This window comes from Lepisosteus platostomus, chromosome 4 (genome assembly GCF_059453375.1).
Source record: "Lepisosteus platostomus isolate fLepPlt1 chromosome 4, fLepPlt1.hap1, whole genome shotgun sequence".
Lineage (NCBI taxonomy): Eukaryota > Metazoa > Chordata > Actinopteri > Semionotiformes > Lepisosteidae > Lepisosteus > Lepisosteus platostomus.
The window spans coordinates 7,856,424-7,874,658 of record NC_142614.1 but is presented as its reverse complement, the minus strand read 5'-3'; the positions used below and the strand labels follow the sequence as shown (position 1 = coordinate 7,874,658).

The 18,235-nt window shown below is 47.7% G+C and overlaps 2 protein-coding genes across 3 annotated transcripts; one reads left to right on the top strand and one right to left on the bottom strand.

The window, feature by feature from the left end:
* Positions 1-596: 596 nt before the first annotated feature.
* shbg (sex hormone-binding globulin) lies at positions 597-10,500 on the top strand. Its single transcript, XM_088628081.1, has 10 exons — positions 597-732; positions 1,647-1,887; positions 2,122-2,321; positions 3,948-4,045; positions 5,312-5,501; positions 6,278-6,436; positions 7,294-7,453; positions 8,251-8,402; positions 8,772-8,979; positions 9,731-10,500. Exons 2-10 carry the CDS (start codon positions 1,845-1,847, stop codon positions 9,988-9,990), a joined length of 1,470 nt encoding a protein of 489 aa, XP_088484207.1. The 5' UTR covers positions 597-732; positions 1,647-1,844; the 3' UTR covers positions 9,991-10,500.
* Positions 10,501-12,083: 1,583 nt separating this feature from the next.
* LOC148672381 (BTB/POZ domain-containing protein 17-like) lies at positions 12,084-17,263 on the bottom strand. Of its 2 annotated transcripts, none has more exons than XM_088628083.1 (2): positions 17,040-17,263; positions 12,084-14,083 (listed from the first exon to the last, which is right to left on the bottom strand). In XM_088628083.1, the coding sequence occupies exons 1-2, from the start codon at positions 17,067-17,069 to the stop codon at positions 12,749-12,751; spliced, it is 1,365 nt and encodes a 454-aa protein (XP_088484209.1). In that variant the 5' UTR covers positions 17,070-17,263; the 3' UTR covers positions 12,084-12,748. The 2 variants fall into 2 exon arrangements, with proteins under 2 accessions (XP_088484209.1, XP_088484208.1); XM_088628082.1 differs by lacking the exon at positions 17,040-17,263 and adding an exon at positions 14,433-14,532.
* Between the last annotated feature and the right edge of the window lie 972 nt (positions 17,264-18,235).

Here is an 18,235-nt window from a genome sequence, read left to right as displayed (position 1 = left end):
AATTTCAGCTTGTGCTGTTGTGACGTTTCAGGTTAATGTGCCCAGAAACATTGCTCAATGGACGCAGCGATCACAATCTGCTAGCTTGTTCATGCTCATAATGATAAGTCAGCAGCCGTATCACCCTGCAGCTTACAAATGACAGCCCACTGAAGCTCAGCAAGTATGAGACTGGTCAGTACCTGGAGGGGAGACCTCCAGGGGAAAAACTACCGTTGCTGTTGGAAGAGTCTCCATTACCTGTGAAGCACTTTGAGTGGAGTGTCCAGAAAAGCGCTATATAAGTGTAAGCAACTATTATTGTTAATAATAAAGTAAAGCCTGAATATTGTAACGCGGGTGAATCATGCCTGGAGCAAAACTGACTGTTTCTCACTTTGATCGGTCTTCCTTGTGTCCTGACGCGTAAGGACGCCCCCAAGCGCAAACAAACACGTTCCCCGAAGGTTTTGTAACCAAAAACCCAGGGATATCGCTTTCTCCGCCCCCTGCGGGTGTCCGTGACTCTTGGTCCACACATCTTTTGTTTGCTCTGTCGATAAACCCGAAACGATGAACCCCTGAACTGCTTTTCAGAAATGAGAAATGCACACTTGCACCACGGCGCGAGGGATGGAAGTCGGGGGACCGTCTCGCGGACTGACTGTGAACACACAGAAACTGGGGTCCCCCCCCCCCCCGGCACCGGGACAGGACTAAAGCGCAAACAGCAAACGTGATTCATTTTAAAAAGTGCGTCCTATAGACAGAAATGTACAAAAAGTTCAGTTCTCAGATTTTGTTTTCTCTCTCGAAATGTTTTCAAAATTGTTTTAGTATCATCTTAGACCGGTTTAGAATAAAAATTAGTTTGAGGTCGTCATTTACCAGATAAAGGAAAATTTCATCTTCCGAGGTGGGGGTGGGTGTAATATCGTTATAGACTGAGGGTTGAAAGGGATTACGTCTGACGGATCTCGATGGTCTCACTTTTGCGTCGTGTGTGTTGTCCAGTCGGCCCACAACAGCGTTGCGCTATTGACCAGTGAAGACCTAGAGGGACAGGCGATCAGTGAACTAGCGCCGGGCTGGGAGGAGACCAGAGGCGTACGCGTTGGTCCCGGTTTCCGCGTGGGTCCTGCAGTGAACCGGTTTATTCCGAGTCGTGCTGTTGCCCTGACCGTACATTGATGTCATCGTAGACTTTGAGCTGGCGTGGGCTACTCTTGCGGCGTGGGCTTGCGCGACAGCTCGCTCTCTGTGTCAAACGGGGCGTCTGCTTTTAATGTCTTGTGGGCTCGGGGCCTCGCCCGCGTTTCTCACCAGCCCTGGGGAGCAGGCAGGGGGGTTGCGTGAGCGCCAGGGGGAGATGTAGAATCTTGAGACGGTAACAGAGGTTTAATGGGGGGAAACTGGAGAGCAGCCCCCGAAGTATGACCCCCCCCTCCCCCAATCACCACCACTCCACCGGTAAGAGGCGGTCCTGAGTTCTTCAGTAACGATGCACCAAATATGAAAACGCGCATTTAAGAGCGTTCAGAAAGATGACACGGTGCAGCTGAACAACGCAGGAACATTAAAGCCGTGAACCCCGGGAGCAATTCGTTTTGTTCAGCGCGTTTCTGTTCTGTTTTCTGAGAACTTTAACAACCCTGCCTGTGTTCCAGTCCCGCCCTTTCTGCAGATAAAGCAGGAGACAAATTCCTGGGCCGGCGTGTGACAAAACCGGAGAGGATTCCAGGAACTGTTTCACAAGGTTGAAATTATATAGCGCCTTTCATAGCATTCATCTGCAGCGCTTATCTCATGACGTCAGTCCCAACCGCAGCAGAAGCGCTGTCTTAAAGGGATGAAAAAAAAAAGCCATGACGCTCAAGGATCTTATGTTATTAAGAACAGGTAGATCAAGTATGATCATATCATAGAAATCAAGAATTTATGCCCCTGTATTTATGCTGCGTTATCGCATATTGGGTGTGTGCTCGTCGGTGGCTACAGGGTTATACAGGGGTGAAGGTGAGCACGCGTGTGCCCCCCCCGACCAGAGCCCCAGGAGCGATCGATACATCCCGGGGGCAGAGCGGAGAGCTGTTTGTTCCAGGTAAACACCAGAGCTCGCCTGCCTCTGCTCCCTTCCGACAGTCCCAGCACAGAGAGCTGCCCGGGGGTCGCCACGGGAGAGGGGGGCGTCGAAGAGCCGTTTTGGCGAAGTCTTCTTTCTTATTCTGGGTGTTGGTGCTGTCAGCATGCGAAGGATTGGCGCTCTGGTGCTGATAGCCAGCTTGGCGGCGGTGCGGTGCAGGAGCTCCGAGGAGAATCACGGAGAAGGCGGCGACGCGGAGGTAAGCGCCGCGGCCCGGGGCAGACATCACCCCCGCGGGCCGTACCCAAGGACGGGAGGCGGGGGAAAGGTGCCTCTCTGTGGTTTAGCCACCGCCCGCTGGAGCGCAGCGGCAAACTGTCGGTCAGCGCGGACTTGTTAGCCGCGGAGATGGTTTTAGAGGGAAGACGAAAATGGCAGCGAAATTACGCCCCTCGTGGAAGGGAAGAAGACAGATGTCCCCACGGAACCGTGGTGGGCAGTTATAAAGCCACTCGCGGTCCGGTCCCCACGGAACCGTGGTGGGCAGTTATAAAGCCACTCGCGCTTATCTGAGTGAAGTGGTCCTTTCTGGTCTCCGCAAGCCTGTGCACTTCTCTCATAAACGCCACTTTGGCTAAGCTTTTTATCCGAGCAGCTGAACAGCTCAGGTTTGGCCTTCGCCTTTGCTATACAGTTCGCTGTTTTTTGAGGATTGTCTTCTTCTTGGAAGCCCCAATAAAGCAATTAGTCAATTAGGAAATGGTGGTGTTCTTTCCAGGGAACATTCCTGCTGGGAGCTCTCATTCAGCTGGGAATCTTCCCGATTCCGGTTCCGTTTTGCGCGGAGAAGCTTGGAAGACGAGCTTCCTCAGCTCCGTGACGTTGCACCCCTACAAACAGCACAAACGATGAAACCCCCCTCAGTCGCTAGCGCTGCGTTTGTGCCGCTTTGTGCAGTTGAAAGTAGAGCTAGTACCGCTACGAAGTATTAAGACGTGTTAGTTTAAGCCTCTTTGTAAGAACATATAATTGTTTGCTAAAGTTCGGTTTTTGAGGCTACATCCGCAAATCTTCTGACTAGGATCCCAGAACACATGAGAGTGAATCTGACAGCGGATTTGAGGAGTCAAGAAATGAGAAGAAAACAAAGAAAAGGTTTCAGACTGAGAACAGGCAGGAAGGGTGGCAGGTGCATGGAGCAAGCTGGCCAGTCATGCCGCTAAAGCTGATTCCTGGAGATCCTTCAAGAAAGAGCTGGATGAGACCCTCAGTTCACCAAGCGTACGATGTCTCGGTTATATAGCAATTTGAGAAGTCACAGCAGAGTTTGGCGACCTTTTGAGTGTATTTAACAGACAGGTCCTTCTGGTGAGCACTACAGAACCAAACTGCAAGTATTTTCAATGTCCTTTCTGATCCTAGTGCAGCCTGACCAATCTCTTGCAACACTCTAAATGTCAAGGCAAAGACAATGTGTATTTAACCACAGAATGTAACAAGGCACATATGGTATTGTAATACTCGAAGTACCAATAGAATACATATTCTAATGTCCAGCAGTCCTGGGATATCAGATTCAATGAAAGTGGCCACAGTCATAAACAACAGGGCAGATATTGTCTGCCTGATTTCTTATCATAAAGAAATTACACTCTACAAGGTGCAAGCACGGACGATTACAAATAGGAAGAGATCCCACTTGTGCGCTGGGTGCCTGCTAGGATCTCATCTGGCCATTTCATGAGAGATGTGCTGGAGTCACTTTCTGTGACAAGAGGTTTTGCTGGGTCAGTGCTTGCTGTTCTGAACTGGGGGAGCGAGACAGAGGGAATTATCGGGTCGGGGAATTATTGAAATTAAAAGCAATCTTCCTTGTGCACATCAGGACTACCTAACTGGAGATGATATCCTAAACCTTGGGCAGCAGTGGGGCACAACAGAGCCCTTCACCACCATGACAGCCAACCTCTCCGATGTCACCAGGTAACAGCTGGTATCATTATTGCCCACTAAATACAAGGTGTCAGATATGACCAATAGAGGGCACACTAGTGTAGGTTTAATATGTTTCTTGTACTTTGCAACTGATTAAAACATGCAAGACAGAAACTATTGTTTTGGCAGTTAATTCAAGGCAGTTAATTAACGTGCAGATGGGAGCAAAACACAGAGGCTCCAGAGCACCTCCTGCAGGGCTGGGTCTGTTACTACTTGGGTGGCTCACAGGAACTGTTGGTGTAAACCACATTTTAAAAGACATTTACAAGTTCAGTACTGTACATGAGACAGGTACTTTTTTGAGGTGGGGGTCCTCCACACTCCAGAGTTGTCAGGGACTCACGCCTCCTCAGCTGTTAAGTGACCGAGCTGAACTCATTATTCACTCAGTTCTATGTCTTAGCCGCCCTTCATGCTCAAGCCATGCAATGAGCATTGAGCAAGGGGAGCGGCAGTCCCAATTTACCAGACTGGTTATTACATCTCAGTAATAAAATACATTTATTGACTTTATAGAAAAAAATGACAAATTTCAAATTAAGCACAAACTACAAAGTTCCAAATTAATCGTGAACTTTGTGACATGAAGCAGCCCTTCCTGCTCAGTAGTCACTGTAATGACGAATGAAATGTACTAGTGAATAAATACTGGTTGTGCAGCAGACATTTCACATTAGAAATGTTCCAATGTTATCTGCAAGCAGAGTTAACAAGCAAGTAGTATGTGTTGGCAAAACCATCTCAAAATGGAGAGCAATATTTCTACTGGATTAAACGAGATGTATTCACAAACCTGCTTGCTTACAATGTCACAGGGCCGCTTCACCTCACCAGATGTTTTGTTGCCTCTTTCTGAATTACAGAACATGGCACTGCGCAGACCTGGAAATCTAATCTACTGTATTTTTGTGATGTAAACTGGAGGTTAGACAAGCTACTGTGTCCATTTTACTGTTATTGAGCTTTGAAATGCGCTCATCAATGCTGATTCTCTCTAAGGGGAGTTGCAGTTCCCCTTTAACATCAGTGCCTTTGACCTGTTACACCTGGGCAGCAGGCTGGTGCGAAGGCTTGTGTCTCTGGGTGGAGATCTGAGTGCCTGGGTCGAGCATGACAGAGGAGTCCTCACTCCATTGAACGCCGCTGGCTGTTTGAATCTGCCTGTTAACCCTGGGGCTCAGGAGCGCTGCATGCTGAGCAGGCCTGGTCTTCGATTCTGTCCCCCTCCCCCCCCCCCCCCCTTGCACGTAGCATAAAATCCTCCTTCCAGTTCCGCACCTTGGACTCGGAGGGCGTGGTGTTTTACGGCGACACGAAGGCTGGGGAAGACTGGTTCGTGCTCGCGCTGCGGGGGGGCATCCCCGAGATGCAGATCGGCAAGTCCAGCTCCCGGGTCTCGGTGTCGGGGGGGCCACGCCTCGACGACGGCCGCTGGCACCAGGTAAGGGCCGGGGGACAGGGGACGGGGTCCCCCGTCCTTCTCCCCATAGAGATCATGTTGAGATTTGGGGGACAGTCTGAGTTAAAGGGGAACTGCAGCCCCGGTTTCTCAGACTGGTCATTACATCTCGGTAATAAAATAAATTAGCTGATGGTCACGCAAAATTTGTACTCATTCTGCATTAAACACAAAATCGCGAGCCTTGTAAACGTACTGTGTGGTCTCCATGTTGTAGAGAGTTCACATGAACTGCGAGGTGAAGCGGCCCTTCCTGCTCACTAGTCACTGTAAAATGACTCATGTGATGTGAGGTATGAGCTAATAAGTAAACACTGCACAGCAGATATTTCCTCGCAGACATGTTCTGCATGCAGAGCTAACAAGTAAGAGTTTTGCTAGCAAACACTAGTCTCGATGTCAAGAGGTGTATCCACAACATCATAGTGCCGCTTCACCTCACTGGAAGTTTTGTCACCTGAATCACAGGCAATGACAGCAACACAGCACTGCACATACCTGGAGATTTTGTCTGTTTTGTGATGTAAATGGAAGTTTTACACGTTACTGTGTACATTTTACTTCCATTGTAAATTTACTTTCTAACCCCAACTATCAAAGAAGCCCCGGATTTTCCCTTTAATCCAAAGACATGATGGTGGCTAGGAGGCATCTTATTGGGCGACGCCACGTCTGTGTAGATCTTCACCTCCCCTTTGTCCCTTTTATGCCCTAACTCTCCCTCTGGGTTCCCCCTCTGTGCCCCCCCGCTCTCTCAGGTGCAGCTGCGCAGCGAGAATCAGTTTGTGGTCCTGGAGGTGGACAGGGTGGCCGTGCTGACCGTGGGGCTGCACTCTGTGGACGACTCCGAGCTGCTGGGCCAGATCCGCCTGGCGCTGGGGGGGATTCTCGTCGACAGTTCCCTGCTCTTCCCTACAGTCAGTCTCTCAAGACGTCTGTTGGTTGTTGTTGTTTTTTTTAGAAAAAGCACCCATGCGTACTGTTAATCCTTTTAATCAGATAAGACAAGAATTAGCCCAGCAGCTCTATAAGCCTGCAGCTCTCAACTGGCAGCCCCACTGAAGCTCAGTAGGTGTGAGCCTGGCCAGTACCTGGATGGAGGCCTTCTGGGAAAAAGTAAGGTTGCTGCTGGAAGTGGTGTTAGTGGGACCAGCGGGGGGCTCTCACCCTGCGATCTGTGCAGGTCCTAATGCCCCAGTATAGTGGCGGGGACACTATACTGTAGTGGGCGCTGTCTTTCAGATGAGACGTTAAACCAGGGTCCTGACTCTCAGTGGTCATTAAAGATCCCCGGGCATTTCTCGATGAGAGAAGGGAGTTATCCAGGTGTCCGGGCCAAATTTTCCCCCTCGGCCTTTAACATGGCCCCAGGATTGTCCCCATGTATGACTGGCTGGCACTCAGCCTGCGATGGACTGGCGTCCCATCCAGGGTGTACCCTGCCTTGCGCTCGTTGCTTGCCGGGTAGGCTCCGGCTTCTGCGACACCGACGGGTGTAAAGTGGTTTGGTAAATGTCATGACATGACAAGAATTATTTGAACAGGTTTTCATTTACAATAATCCTCCGTCCAAGAGTGTCACTCTGGTTTTACGAGGGAAGACAGAACAGAGAAAGAAAGAAAGAACGAAGTATATACTTTGGTTCTAGAATAAAGCCCCTTGTGTTTATCCCACAGCAGTGAATGGGATGTTCCTCCGTGACCAGTGGAGTGCTGCATGTGAAGCTGCTCAGACTGATCCTCCATCTCGCGGTTTGTCTGCCTGTGTTTCCAGCTGCGCCCGGAGATGGATGGATGCATACGTGGGGGGACCTGGCTGAATCTGAGCACCCCATGGGTGTCGACCCTTCGCACGGAGCCCAAGCCCTGCTTCGCCAACCTGATCCAGGGCAGCTATTTCCTAGGCACGGGTCTCGCGTTGTTCCATAGCACAGGTGAGAAGCCCTGCCATTCCATCCAGCAAACTGCGGGGGGCGCTGCTGAGCTGAGCAGTAGCCCGCACTACCGGAGGAACAATTAAGGATTTATTCCATGCTGAAAAGAAAAGAGACACAAAGTTTTTGGCTGTGGAGCCTGAACACCCAAAGACGGCTCCAGAGCTGAAACATTGTGTCTCTTTTCTTTTCTTTTCAGCAGGGAATAAACCCTTACTTGTTCCTTTGCACCCTGCGCACGCTGATGCAGCTCCCTTCTTGAACTTCTTCAGCCCGGCTGCATTCGATTAGCAAAACTCCCCAGCTGGAAGCTAGCTCACACTGAACGGTGTTATAGCTGAGCACTTTTCAAACGTAAAAAGAAAAAAACACATGGGGGACAATGTGCAAAGAACTGTCTTGGAGCAGATTTAACTTAACAGGTGGCAAAGCCTGTGTACAGCAGCTAAGCCCCCTATATTTAAACAAAACCCAGATGCTTTTGAGAGTTCTGGGGGGAGTGACGTCACTGGAAAGATCGTCTTGTATTCCCACCCACCCCAGCCCCTCCAGAAAGAGACCCGTGTGGCCATTCTCTGCATCTCCCTAAGTGCCAAGTTTTTCACACTTCCACTTGTCTACCCACAATCCCATCTGTGTAGCCTTTGTAGTCTTTTCCTGCACCTGTGCATGAGTGCAAGATGCTCTCACCTCCCCATGTATTGTCCCAGCTGGGCTATAAGTGGTGCTGGGATTGGGAATGCTGACAAGATGCACCGCTCCCCCCAGACTGGCTCACTCCCTATTTTCCAAGGTAGACTTCCCCCTAAGCCCGGAGAACAGGACCTTGACTGTGGAGGTGAGCCTGCGTCCGGAGAGGTGGAGTGGCACTGTGCTGGCTGTACAGACCCGGGATCACCGATTGCTGCTGTCCCTGTCTCTGGACGTGTCCAAAGACTGTAATGAACTGGTGCGCCTCTCCGGTCTCTCCTCTGTTTCACTCACGACTTAACACACTTGCCTCATCTTATCACTTTTTGGAGTGGCATTGCGTGTGCAGAATGTCGTCTTCTCCTACATCTTTCCTTTTCCGATACCAAGGTCCTTGATAATGCGGTTTTTAACAGTCTGAAGCAGTGCTGCTGCCGTGCCTTTCTCCAGCTGTCTCCTTCATGCTCCAAAACTGCCTTTCCTTCTACTTGGTCAGATAAGGTATAATATGTTCTGTGCACCCAGGCTGCTGGCTTCAGCTTAAACCCTACAGGTAATATGACATTGACTTGCATACCAGTTTCCAAGGATCCTCAGATCCATCTTTCTTTCGCCTCCTATTCCTCAGTCCACGCAGCTGGTGGTGTTCACGAGTACCTTGTCAGTGCACATGTGTTTACCTCCGGACCCTGAGGACAACCTGGTGGTTGTCATATCAGAAAAGGAGGCCCAGATCAGGACTGGGCCGGACAGACCCCCCGCAGTGCTAGAAGACATGGAGGAGATGTTGGAGGCCTGGGAGAAAGGGGCCCTGCTCTCCTTTGGTGGAATGCCAGGTGAGTTGACTCCTCCCAGCCCTGTTGAGCAAGGACTCTCCCAGGCTGCCTGATGAGGGAACTGTCAGACACAGGTGGTCCTGTATTTTTTTAATCAACAACATCGAATGTAGGCTAACTCATGGAACTGCTGATTTGAGTCTGGGCTAGCTAACAGAGTGTGACCAGGACCTCCTCGCCCAGTAGTCCACCGGCCGCTGAGAATGAGTTAGACAGGGTGTCCTTGGCACTGCAGGAGTTTTGTGTGAAGCGTTTTTCTGTCTCGTGAACACCACACAAACACCTGTTGTATTCACAAATCACTTGTGGCACTAGGCTGAGTAAGACATACCACTGTTCCATATGTGGAAATCTTTATGAAGGATCAAAAGGTTCATTCTAGATATACTGCTCCCAAACCGCTTCTCTAACTTTTATGGTGATTGAGGGAGATTATGTACAGTATGTTGTTGTTGCTTGGGATTCCAGTCCTGCGCAGGACTATGGAAAGAGGAGCAGTTCAGAATAGCCAATAAAGCCTGACCAGCATGTCGTTATGAGGATGCAGAAAATGAAAGCATTGGAAGTAGAGCATGCAGACTCCACACGGACAGGTCCCATGTCAGACCCACAGCCCTGGATCTGTGAAGCAGAAGTGCTAACTGCCATGACACCCCTTGTCATGGTCCAATGTCAGATAACTGAATCTTAAAGAGTAGAGCTCGACACTGTGACTTCCGTTCCCTTCCTGTTTGTGTTTCTTTTCCCACAGACGGTTCTGACACCAATGGCCCTGCGGATCAGAGCTACTTCCGGGGATGCATGTATGGGATCCGTGTCCAGGGGCGAGCGCTGGACCTGGATCGGAGTTTCTACAAGCACGGCTCCATCTCGTCGCATAGCTGCCCAAAGAAAAAGATTGAAAAGCCATCACACTCCCAATTCTTTGGAGGCAGACTTTCAGTGTCTGGAGCCATCAGTGTCTGGAGTAGCACCATTATACAAAAATACAAAGCTAAAAAAGCTCACTAGAGGTAGCTCCAGTTCCTTGGGCTTTGGTCCGCTGCACGTTTTACAGCTATCCAGATGATGATTGGTCAGGACCTAAAACCCCACCTGGGCTTCTTATCACAATAATAGCTCAAGGAAAACAAATTCAGGTGGAATGAGACCCAGGAGATGGAAGCAAAGCCTTACTTTTCCATTTATACTTTTATTTCTCCCATCCGGAACAGCAGGCTTATAAAAAAAACAAAAAGCAGGCGGCAGTAATGATAAAAATTCAATTCAATTCAGTTTATTTTTATAGAGCGCCTTTCACAACAAGGGTTCCCCGGGGCGCTTAACAATGTAAGTGACCATACATGTTATGAATACAGAACAGAAAAGACCAGAAGACAACGGAGGGAAGGAACCAAAAACTCCTTAGTAAGGAGAAAAAAAACCTCTAGGGGGTCCAAGGTCAACTGGCTGCCCAACCCCTTTGGGCATGCTAACATTATACAATTAAAAAAGAAATGAATAAAGGTATTAATCCATCCATCGTGTCTTCTGTCAGTATTCCATGCAGATCTCTGTAATTTACAAACAAAAAACGTAACTGTCTCTGCAGACTGAGGTATTTTAACACATTTCCGCCTTCAGCCTGTTTCACGAGGAATGACAGCAGCTGGAAGGTTGGGAGAAATTAGAATAGTTTATTGGGCTGTGTTGAATGAGCCCGGCTGCCTTCATTCCTCCTGAACTTCGATTTAAAAACTCCATTACTTGTACACAAGACTGATTATCCTCAAATTCTGCAGGAAATGCCATGTGCCTGTAAGTGGTAAACATGATGGCAGCCGTTAAGCTCATTAAAGTTTGTGTGCCAACGCATCCTCATCCTCCTGTTTCTTATTTTGTGGCGAGTCAGGACAGGAGAACGTCTGTTTTTTCAGAAGAATGTCGCCTTCATGAGTTCTGAGTTTACTGGATGAGACACACTCTGGAACACACACAGACAATCATTTAACACAAATTCTCAAGGGTTTTGTGTAGTTCAGCCAGTTCAGGCCCTGAAGCAGAGCGCAGGCTGGACCCTGGCCGTCAGACAGCAGCAGGTCAGTATCCCCTGGACATGTGTATCCCCCCTCCCTACTGCGCACAGCCTCCACGGAACCTCTAGGATCCTAAATGCCTTTGCTTATCACGATCTGGATGGAAGACGAGCCAGTTGTCCATCTGGGCTTATATCGGTTTCTCTGTGTATTCAATATGTTACTCTAATCCTTAGCAGGTAAAAAAACATAAGAAAAATCCCCACCCAAAAAGGAGGGCTCCCACAAGACAGGGGAACTCGACAAATGTGCAACATTTGTCCTTATGAAGCAAGTGAAGACAAGAAACGCAACGTTTCAGCTCTGGGGCCTTCTTGAGGTGTCAGAAGAAAGAAACGCCTGAAGAAGGCTCCACAACCGGCGAAACCAATTTTCTTTCTTCTCCTTTAAGCATGGGTTAAAGCTTTACTTGTTCCTGTTCAGCCTACGCACGCTGACCCAGCTGCCTACTGGAACTATTAGTCCTTATGTGTTATATATTAATAATTTTATATGTTGATAATGAGAGGAATCGGGCGTCCCAAAGATAATGGATTGTGCGCATCTCAGAGGGGGATACAGAAATAGATTCTCAGGGGATATTGAATTGGATACGACACTGTCCTCGGTCATCAATATCTCACTGTGACCAGCGCTCCCCATGGGACAGAGCACAATGTCCCCCCCACCTTCTAGGCTGGGCAGTCGTGGGTTGGCCTCGGACGTCTGGACTACAGCAGAAAAACTACACAGGGTGAGAAAGTTGCGCCTTTAGCCCTTCAGACTGTCGTGAGGGAGTGAGGGTCTGTGTGTAACTGTACACTCGGGCTCAGCGCCTCATGGGGGATCAATGACAGACATGTACTGGACTCGCTCCTGCACCCCGGTGCCAGTTTCTGTGATATTCTGCCTGTGTTCCCGTTTGTTTGGGCCGGACAGGTCGGTTTGCTCCAGCAGGTCCAAAACACTTCAACTTAACAACACAGTGAAAGCTGCTCCTCAATCGCAACCAGTATAGATCTCTCCCATTCAACGCCACACTGAAACAGAACCATTCAAATGGTTTTATTTATGTATATTTATGGATACTGCTACTCAGAACAGGGGTAAGAGAATCACAAGCTAAGCACATTCTAGCTTGGTTTTATAAAGAGATAGATGTTCCTTTAAAGATACATTTTTAATGAACAAATCTAGACTCGAAACCTGCTTCTTTAGAAGGGCTCTTTTTTAATTGTTTCTGTGTCTGCTCCTTTGCATCCCAAACCCTTATTGTAATTAGATAGGTACTTTATCAATCCCATGCGGGAAATTCGAGTGCTACAGCAGCTAGGCACAATCAACACAGTACATTGCAAATGTAGTAATACAGTAATACAATAAATAAATGGAATAAAGATGTTCATGTAAGGATACATTTTAATTAGCTTTACAGTTTGCAAGGTTGGAAAAGAGACCTGGCTGTGGAGAATGCAGAACTATGATAAGGATAAGGTGTGCAGATAGAACAGGTAAACTAGGAAAAACAGCCCCCCACAGAATGCACATCACTGCTATTATGATCGCTCTGTACAAAAAGTTATTAATTTTGATATGCTGAAGCTAAGTAAAATGCTGTTTATTTTTTTAGAAAGACTGTCAAGTATAAAGTAATGTGCTCCCAGCAATCTGAAACCTAACTCCCTTCCTTCTGTTGGAAATATGGAGGGGAAGCTCTACAGGGCGGTCGGCTGATATTCCTTCCACTCTGTCTGCCCAATGAAGTGAAGCCTCATGGTGTCGTTGCTGACGTACTGCTGCCGCTCAGACTGCGGGATCAGGTCTTCCACTCTGTTCTCCGCCCCTGCAGAACTGAACGTTTTCACCGCGGAGACGAACCACTCGCCATTGTGGAACGTGTGCAGCAGCACAGCGAGTCTGTGATCATGGAGAGACTTATCCAAGCTACAGTTCTCAACTCTCCATATTAACACTGTATTGTCCGTGTCTGTTACAATTTGTTCTTCTGTGTAGCAGTAGCCACTATAGCTATTGAGTCGCTGGAACTGCATTGTGACTCTTTCACCTTTGGGATGAAAGGTAATAGACCACGTGCATTCAGCCAAGAGTGTCTTGGTAGTAAATCTTATCTGGTGTGGTGCTTTACCTTGTGCTGAGTAATTCTCCAATTGCCATGGGCATCCACTATCACTTGCTTTGTACAGTCTCACAGAAAATGGAGCTGAAGGGATGTTGTTGTGTTCACTGAGGATTTTAATATCAACCGAGTTAGCTTGGTAAGTCAGGGTGCCTTTTCTCTCTACGTATGAACAGATACTTTTGTCACCTATCCCTGAAAATTGGTATTGATAGAGCTCGGACGGCTTCATCACTGGGAATCGAATGTTCTGCAGTACGTCGTTCGTTTGCTCTGGATGATCAGTCAGCCAGTCGACTGCAGCCTTTAGCAATGAGACCTCATTCGCAACCACCAGGTCTGACCTCTTGAGGAGATCGTGTAGGTCATCAGCGTCAATGGACGTCCAGTCTGGAGAGCTGATCACCGTGTCCATGTTCCAGGCAATGAATTTATCACAGGCCTCCCTCAGCTCTGGTCGATCAGCGAGTCGGCCATATTTCCTCCAGGAGATGGCTCTGTTATACATTCCGGGAGTACCAACGTTCTCCGACATGAATCCCTCGCAGCTCTTCTTAAGGCTGGTGACATGGTACTTGTCCGCCAGCATACAGACGGGAAGAGCACTGGCAGTAGTGATGTTGATTGTCCCAGTGTAGAAGTATCTCAGGAAGTCCTGAAAGTGGGGCAGACACTGGTCATCCTCAGTCAGGTGGACGGTGCTCTGCTGGGCCTCTGGCCAGTGCTGACTGCACAGCATGGTCCTGAAGATGCTGCTCTGGGTCACCAGGAGGAGCCTGTGGGCGTGGATCTGCAGGCTGCTGTTCACCACGAGCAGGAGGTCACTGAACTCCTCGCTTTCGAAGAGGCCAGGGAAGAGTCCTATCAGCTGCTGCTGGTGATCCACGAGGTGATCTGGCTCAGACACTTTGTACTGTGGAAAGAAAAATTAATCAGTGAAGCCATGAACAACCTAAGAAATGCACGCACTATAGAGTAGATTAGTTTAAGATCTACAATATAAAAAAGAAAAACGTTACAAGAGGAATATGAACAACACGACTGGCAATTTGTAAGCTTCTCAGATTTAATCAAATCAGTCTATGCTTCACGCTGATCAACATTTAACTGAACATCCGCCTCCAGAGTAGTACTGTTACTTCACAGCTCCGTCTGAGAGGTTTGAATCTGGTTTGGTCTGAATCACACCTGACAGCCATTCTGATTGCTTTAGAAACTTGCTTCCTAAATTATGTGCACCCACAAAATAAGAAAGTACTCACCATCTCTCCAATTTGCTTGAAAACTGACATGGGATAGGTGCTGTCTGAGCAACGTGCTCTGTCTTTCAGTTTCGTTTTCAGGTTTTACTGTCACAGGGAGGAGTGAAGAGGGAGGGGACAGTTTCTTACTGTGGGTTGGAAGTCAGTTTGTTCTACTTTCTTTCACTTCAACTTCAGATAGGCCCATACTTTACTGTTTTAAACAGAACTTGACACAGAGGTCACATCCAGCTCCACTGATGTAATTTTGAAGGATCAAAAGACATGAATTATCTTGTTTTGTTTTTTCATGAAATCTTGCTGTGACCCTCTACATCTTTATCTTTAAAAACTATTATTAAGAGGAAATAGTTTTATCATCCTGTCATTACCCAACTCACCCCTAGTTTTCCCTCACATCTAGTAATTGAAAGTGCCAAGTGTGTTTGTACATGAACTTGCTTGTAGACAGTCACATGATTAACCAAAGAAACGAGGTGCTATATACAGTATGGCCCACAGCCATATCACCCTGCAGCTCACAGCTGGCAGCCCCACTGAAGCTCAGTGGGTGGGAGCCTGGTCAGTACCTGGATGGGAGACTCCTGGGAAAAACTAAAGGTTGCTGCTTGAAGTGGTGTTAGTGGGCCCAGCAGGGGGCACTCACCTTGCGGTCTGTGTGGGTCCTAACACTACAGTACAGTAAGGGGGACACTATACTTAAAAAGGTTCAGTTTTACAGATGAGATGTAAAACCGAGGTCCTGACTCCCTGTGGTCACTAAAAATCCCAGGGTGTTTCTTGAAAAGAGTAGGGGTGTAACCCTGGTGTCATGGCCAGGGTAACTGGACACTGGACACTCCATTCAAAGCGCTTAACAGGTAATGGGGACTCCCCTCCACCACCACCCGTGTGCAGCCCCACCTGGATGATGCGACGGCAACCACAGTGCACCAGTATGCTCCCCACACACTACCTCTCAGTGGGAGGAGAACAGAGTGATGAAGCCAGTTCATAGATGGGGATTATTAGGAGACCATGATTGGTAAAATCCAGGGGGACATTTGGCTAGGACAGTGGGGTTTACTCCCCTACTGTTTTTAATCAAAGACCTGGGATTTGTGAGGGCCACGGGGAGTCAGAACTTCAGTTTTATGTCTCATCCAAAGGATGTGCCTTTTTTACACTTTTTTACACCAACCTAAGAAATGCACGCACTATAGAGTAGCATTAACTCATAAAATAATCTAATTTAATTGTAATCAAATCTGATATAATGAAATCTCTCTGTGCTTTGTATTATGTTGTCAAGCAAATTTTAATGAACAGCAGGACTCCAGCGCAGCACTGTGGCACAGTGGATAGTGCCGTTTCTTCACAGCTCCAGTGTCCAGGGTTTGAGTCGGTTTGGTCTGTGTGGAGTTTGCATGTTCTCCCTATCTTGACATGGATTTTATTTGGGTCTTTTATATGAGTCGGCGTTTTGCTTAAACTCCTTCATCTGTCCAGTTTCTAACCGCTTCTTCTAACACAGGGGCGCGGGGGAGACGTAGTCTATCCCAACAAGCAGAGAGGCTACATCCTGGACAGGACGCCAGTCCATAGCAGGGCACACACTGACACCAGGGTCAGTTTTCCCAGAAGCCAATCAACCAACCAGTTTATCTTTGGAATATGGGAGGAAACCAGAGCACCCAGAGGAAACAAACACAAGGGGAACATGCAGACTCCACACAGATAGCAGTCCAGGTGTGGATTGGAACCCAGGCTGCTCAAACTCTATTCAAGCAACCTAATCTATCACAGGATCTGTTGCTACAGGAGACCATTTTGGCTACAAATGTTGACTTTATATGCATAAAAATGTTAACTGAATATAGAATTGCAGTAACAGCTCAGTCTCCTGCTGGACGAAAAATAATCATTATTCATAAATCATTGCAACCGCTGGTCTTACATTCAATATATCTAGACTTCTTCTAAAATTAATTGCAGTAAAGTTTTCCTGTGGTGTCATAACAGGGACTGCACAACACACAACTGCTCCTGACTGAAGCAACAGCCAATGGCGTTTGAAGAATGTCGTCCGTGAAAATATTTAAAATTGTGGCTGGAGGATTGTCAGTTGCTTCGTTTTACTTTTTTTCCTGTTCATGTCATAATTATCAATTGGTACTGTAGGTTACGCAGGTATAAATACAAAATGGCTGGACCAGAGATTTCTCTTTTTAAAAATGTTCCCGTTCATGACCACCGCTGTAATTCAGTACTAAATCAGAAAACATTTGACCGTTAACCTTCATGCAACCCCACACTGTGCGTTTCACTCCTAACCGTGTGGTATTCAAGAAGTCTGCATTAGTGACCACTCCCGAGAGATCGCCTGTGCTCAGGCCGTTGCTAGAGCGACAGCAGGTCGCTCGCGGCGCCGCCGGGGGCGTCCTGTGCAGGAGGTGGTGGTCCCGAGGGTTAACGGTTGTCTGGAGAGCGGAGTGCCGCGTTGTCCTGGGTTGGGCAAGATATGGCGCAAAATAACAAAATCGTGAGACAGAATCCCATCTTAGAGGCATTCTGAATGCGTTATGGGGTTTCTTTCTAAATGGCGTGCACCCATGTGACGATACTCACCATAGCTGGGACTTGCTGGAAAAGGGACATGGGATACAGTAGGTGCTGGCCGAGCAAAAGTCTTTCGGTTTCGCTTTCAGTTGTTTCCTCCCTCACAGCGCCTCAGGGAGCAGTGAACGGAGAGGATACTTTCTTGCTTTTCTTAAGCATTACCTGTGTGATTTCTCTGAAAGCAGTTTAATGTCGGCGATTGTACGTCGATTAGTTTTTCTTTCTCTTGGTACGCTTTAAAAACACCGGCAGTGCACGTAAATAGATTTACGACTCAGAAGTGACATCCAGTTCTACCTACGTGGTTTTAAGTGGTCAAAAAAGATTAATTAGATTGTTTTTTTTAACTGCTTCGACAGTATTCGGCCTTCATCATTCAAGAAAATACTTCTTGTCTTTTGGTTGCCCTTTGTATCTTTTGAGTACTTGCACAGCTTTCTGCTGCGTTCTTTGTAGCCCTGGTTTTAACTTCAGCTGAGTTCTTGATTAGCAGACTAAATTACCTAGTTTTCTGTGCATTCAATTGCATTCAGCTGTTAAAATACTGAATTGAGATGTGTAATTGGTTTCAACACACTGCCACTTTCTGAATTCCAGAATTCATTTCGCTTTGTTGCTTGTATGTCGCCAATTTGAATGTCACCAACTGGACCTCTGCAGAAGAGACAAAAACACATTTCTAATGCACTGTAGTTCCCATCTGTGTCTGTTCCCGTGTGTGATCATTTATTGAGAGCTGCTGGGTCTGAAATATGGGCCAGCAAGTGGAGGTGAGATTGCTTAAAAGATTTGAATGCTGATGTTTTTCGAAACCATACACTTAACGGGGTTTATAATGAAAGTTCGGGAGGGATGACAGCAGACTCTGCTGTGGGTCATTCGCAATCACTGTTGATGTCATTATCTCACCTAAAATACTCTAAATACTGTAGGTGATCCCCTTCTCTCTCTCACATACATCTCTTTGCCTTATGCCTCCACCCCTTGGTCACTCCTCAGTTCACAGGAAGGTCCCAGCCTCCTCGTCCTCTGGCCAGGAGGTCAGCCCTCAGCCGTTCAGTACACTTTTTTCTTGGGTGTTGCTCCAATCCAGCCCCAGCAACCACTTGCATGGACTGAAAAAGGCCTTTTTACGAACTGTTCGATAATGCAGTAGGGATTAATAATAATAATAATAATTGCTTACACTTATATAGCGCTTTTCT